The sequence below is a fragment of the Notothenia rossii genome, assembly GCF_949606895.1.
Source record: "Notothenia rossii genome assembly, chromosome: 3".
Taxonomy (NCBI): domain Eukaryota; kingdom Metazoa; phylum Chordata; class Actinopteri; order Perciformes; family Nototheniidae; genus Notothenia; species Notothenia rossii.
In genome coordinates, this window is record NC_136901.1 from 54,085,149 (window position 1) to 54,089,726 (window position 4,578).

The 4,578-nt window shown below is 42.8% G+C and overlaps 1 protein-coding gene across 1 annotated transcript; it reads left to right on the forward strand.

The window, feature by feature from the left end:
- The first annotated feature begins 752 nt into the window (after positions 1-752).
- LOC307033860 (uncharacterized protein) lies at positions 753-3,797 on the forward strand. The gene is made up of 2 exons (XM_079672497.1): positions 753-2,212; positions 2,390-3,797. Exons 1-2 carry the CDS (start codon positions 1,070-1,072, stop codon positions 2,897-2,899), a joined length of 1,653 nt encoding a protein of 550 aa, XP_079528623.1. The 5' UTR covers positions 753-1,069; the 3' UTR covers positions 2,900-3,797.
- The last annotated feature ends 781 nt before the right edge of the window (positions 3,798-4,578 follow it).

Sequence of the window (4,578 nt, forward strand, 5' to 3'; positions counted from 1 at the left end):
ACTTTTTTGGGCAATTTCGGAATCAGCAAGCCTAGTTTGATAAGGCAAGCCTAGTTTACCTGGACCGCCAATTAAAGTGTGTAAGGGAACATTTTGAATTGTCTTTTTCAAGGAATGAGCTCAAAAGGAGCTGAGATAGCAAGGAGATATCAGGAACGTCGTGATGCTGACCCGGACAGAAGAAGAAAGTACCTTGAGAAAGAGACGGACAAATGGAAAAAAGACAGAGAGACTGGAACGAAGAAGGGTGTCAATGAGCTTAGTGAGAGAGCGAAGAGGGCAAAAAGAAAGAAATGGAGAGAGGCAAAAAGTCAAGACAGAGCCAGAGACAGGGCCAGTGCTTTGCTACAGTCAGAGACACCACCAGACTCCCCTGCAGCTCCTGAAAATCAGCCTGAGCCAGGGCTTTCCAGGTTAGATCATTGGAAGTTTAGCTGATGACTTATTAGAAAGTTTAGATTTATTTGAAGGACAATTATCAACTGTTTATGTCCCCATAAAACGACATATTGATGACTAACTCGTTAAAATCTTACTAAAAATCCTTATATAATAATATACAAACATTTTGTGTTTCAGGCAACAGCGTCTAGGGGCAAGTGCTAGAAGAAGGTCGAAGAGGAAACTGAAAGATCAGATTGAAATATTGGAGGCACAGCTCGCAAAAGAGAAAACTAAAACTGAGAAATATAAGAAGAGGCTCCATAGGGCCAAGAAAGGAAGTTTGTCTAAATCACCATGATCAAAAGTCAATGCTTTGTTGGGACGTACAAAAGTGAATTCACCCATCAAAAGAGCTCTTATTTTCCATACATCCCTGATTGAAGATATTAAAAGAAAATATGAAAATGCAAAAACAAACAGAGAGAAGCAGTTGATAGCAAAAGTGATCAGTGGAAACATTCAGAAGAAGTACAAGCTCCAAAAGCATGCACAGACTGCTTTTGGCTACTCTAACAAGAGAGCAAAGTATCCTGTGGATCTTACCTACCATGGGAGGAGGTGCGTCAGTCGAAATGAGTTGAGGAAGAACGTTACATCGTTTTTTCTTCGAGATGATGTTAGTCGAATGACGACTGGCCGCAAACAAACAGTCACACTGCTGAAGAAAAAGATGCAGAGGAGGTTGCTTACCGATACAAGGAAGAACTTGCATAGGAAGTTTCTCTCTGAGCACATTGGCCAGGTGTCATACACCTCCTTTTGCCGTCTCAGACCCTTTTGGGTGGTAACCCCCTCTTCCTCTGACCGTGACACATGTCTCTGCAAAAAACATGAGAACTTGCAATTCATGGCCAATGCCTTGCAGAGCCAAGGGTTGCTGTCCTCAAGAAACATTGAGGAAATGTCTGAAGCAACCATGTGCGACCCGAAAGCCAAGGTCTGTGCTTACGGTGAGTGCAGTGAATGCCTCCTAACTTGTCACCCGATGCTGACAATTCCTGGGGAAGAGAACATTCGTTTTTCTCAGTGGATGACAGAGAAGATCACGAAGGATGAGAAGGTGTCAACAATCAAAGTGAAAAGGGAGATAACAACAACGCAGCACGACCTTAACACAGATTTCCAGGAGAGGCTTCTCCATTTTAAGCGCCATGTCTTCAACATTAAATGGCAGTTTAATGCCTACAGGGAGCTCAGGAGGAGCCTGAAGCACAACGAGTCCCTTTTGCATATAGATTTTAGCGAAAATTACTCATGCAAGTACAGCCGAGAAATACAATCTGTGCATTTTGGAGGCTCACACCAGCAGGCCAGTCTCCACACTGGAGTGCTCTACACCGCTGGTGGACAAGCGCCGCACACCTTCTGCTCCATATCACCCTCCAGAAGACACGACCCTGTGGCCATCTGGGCCCACCTTGATCCAATTCTGAAGGTAGTGAGAGAACGACACCCTCAAGTCAGCATACTTCATTTTTTCAGCGACGGGCCTGCAACGCAGTATCAACAAAAGGGAAATTTCTTCTACCTCTCAACGGAACCCTACAAGTATGGCTTCAAAGAAATAACGTGGAATTTCTTTGAGGCTAGTCATGGGAAGGGGGCACCAGACGGTGTTGGTGGGGTCCTCAAGAGGTCAGCAGACCGAATTGTGGCCCATGGAGGAGACATCCCTGATGCCCAGAGCTTGTATGACAAGCTGAAAAGCCTGGACACATCTGTTGAGTTGTTCTTCGTCCCAGAGAGGGATATTGAATCAAAGACTCAGGTAAAAGCTATAGTCCGTTATCCAATTCACCCCATAGTCCTTCTGCCTCGGTTTCAGATCCCTGTCCCCCCTCTCCCGTCCAGATTACAGACTAGCTTTGTCAAATCTGATCCTTTCATGTGTTGTGGTTAAATAAAGTGTATTAATGTTTGATTCCCTCCCCCCCTCTCACTATAGGTACCTGCAATAGCTGCGGTAAAAGGCACTCTAAGAATCCACCAAGCTATCAGTCTGACACCCGGCCAGATGAAATACCGAGACATTTCATGCCTGTGTAAAAGGGAGGAAGGTGTTTTGGACTGCCCCTGCTTTAACCTTCAAGAGGTCACTTTAGCTGATGTTCCTGTTTCATCTGATGAGTCCCCAGCAAGTGGAAAGGCACCAGATAACCCTAGGAGACCAGCAATGATTGAGGTGAAGCACATTGGAGAGTGGTGCGTTGTTAATTACGACAATGAAGCATACCCAGGTTTCATCATGGATGCAGAAGGGCACAGTGTGAAAGTTAAGTGTATGCACCGCAATGGCATAAACAAGTTCCATTGGCCAAGTCCCCGGGAGGACATATGTTGGTACTATGACTGGCATATACTTTGCCTAATACCAGAACCACAGGCTCTGAACAAGCGCTCAGTACAGATTGAAGCGTCTGCTTGGAAGTATGTGGAAGAGCAACTACAGAAATGAGCCATGTCTCTGCAGAAAGGGAGAGACTGTTTTGGAGACGCGTCTAAGTGATCTCTCTGTAACATGCTTCTTTTTTTTTAAATCAACTGTTCTCCACTTTAAAAAATGGTTCTTCTTGTTCTACAGTTGAATGTTTGACTTTCACTGTGCAGAATGATGTACAGAATTTAACACAAGAAGGCCACATTAGTGTTCTTTATTCAGTGGCCGCATGCAGGTAGAGTGGATCAAAACCAGTCTGTTCAACTGGTCATTTCCCCCTACATGGGAAAAGGACCTCTGACATTTTCTTTTACATCATTTCCTTTAGATTTATTGCATTTATGAGACCATTCAATGACATTTCACAATGTGTCCACCCTGTCATGCCCAAGGTCCACCCTGTCATGTCATTGTCCACCCTGTCATTTTCATGTTTTATGAAAATAAACAAAATATTTTCACAAGTTACCAAAACCTTTTGTGTGATATCTTTCTAACAAATGAGGGCCAAATAGTATTGTTTGAAAGTTTGACCAGATATCTTTGTTGTTAGATTTTATTTAGAAAAGAAAGTGCAACTCTTGCAGATTTTATAGAGAAACAAATAGTTTGCCATAATTTCATTATTATCCAAATACTTTTTCCATTAACTAAAATATAATGTTGAGAAAGGGACTAAATTGCTTTCTGAAAATGTACATTTTATAATCACTATGTAATTACAATGTATTTACTCTACTTTGAATGTGTCCATGACAGGGTGGATTCATTCACAGTTTGCATGTACATTGTCTGCTTGCTGTTAATTTATAAAAAGTGTGGGAGCTTGACCAACATCCATTTCTAACAGCATAACATATACTTAATACAATGAATATGAAGTTCAATGGAAAATCTCAGCTTTTTTTTTTGGAAATGGGGAAGTCTCAAATGCACCGTATGGTGATATTGACCCGGGCGTTAAAAGATAAATCCTGATCAAATATAACATAAGTTATGTATAAAGCAGACCGGACATCCATCCCCTATTGATTTAAATTACCGATCATCGATCTCCAATGAGGTTGTTTAATTGTTTGTCTTTCGGACCATCGTATTTGGGCCCCTTCCCAACTCCGTATTTACCGCCAGTCAAATGGCCGCAAAAGTTTCCACCCAAAGATGGGTGGGGCTATGGTGAACAAACCATACTTGGGCGGTCCGGGGGGATCCTCCCCCGGAAGACATTTTTGTGAAATGACCCCTTAAATTATGACTTCTGGTGATGTTAAAGGGGGGGGGGGGGACAAATTGTGGTTTAAAAATATGAGATAATCCATAATATTCAGTGTGGTTAGCTATGAATCTTCCAAAACTGTGCAACAGTAGGCCCACACAAACTGCAGAACACCAGTGCTTTGGGAACACTCAAATTATTTAATTCCCATTTAAAATGAGGAGACTAAATACGAACATTGTGTGTGTGTGTGTGTGTGCGTGTGTGTGCGTGTGTGTGTGTGTGTGTGTGTGTGTGTGTGTGTGTGTGTGTGTGTGTGTGTGTCAAAATCAGATTTACCCAGGGCTGTTTACACTCTGACTTTAATCCAGCTACACCATTGTTTGGTTTCCATGTTAGCGCGTCTCTTTAGCAGCGCGCGCAACTCAAAGTCTGAGAGGGTGAGGAAGATGAAAGCTGAAAAAGAATCGACAACTCGACC

Coding starts and splice junctions, on each gene's coding strand:
- LOC307033860 (XM_079672497.1), top strand. CDS start 1,070: ATGACGACTGGCCGCAAACAAACAGTCACACTGCTGAAGAAAAAGATG. Junction 2,213..2,389: donor ATATTGAATCAAAGACTCAG/GTAAAAGCTATA, acceptor CTCTCACTATAG/GTACCTGCAATAGCTGCGGT.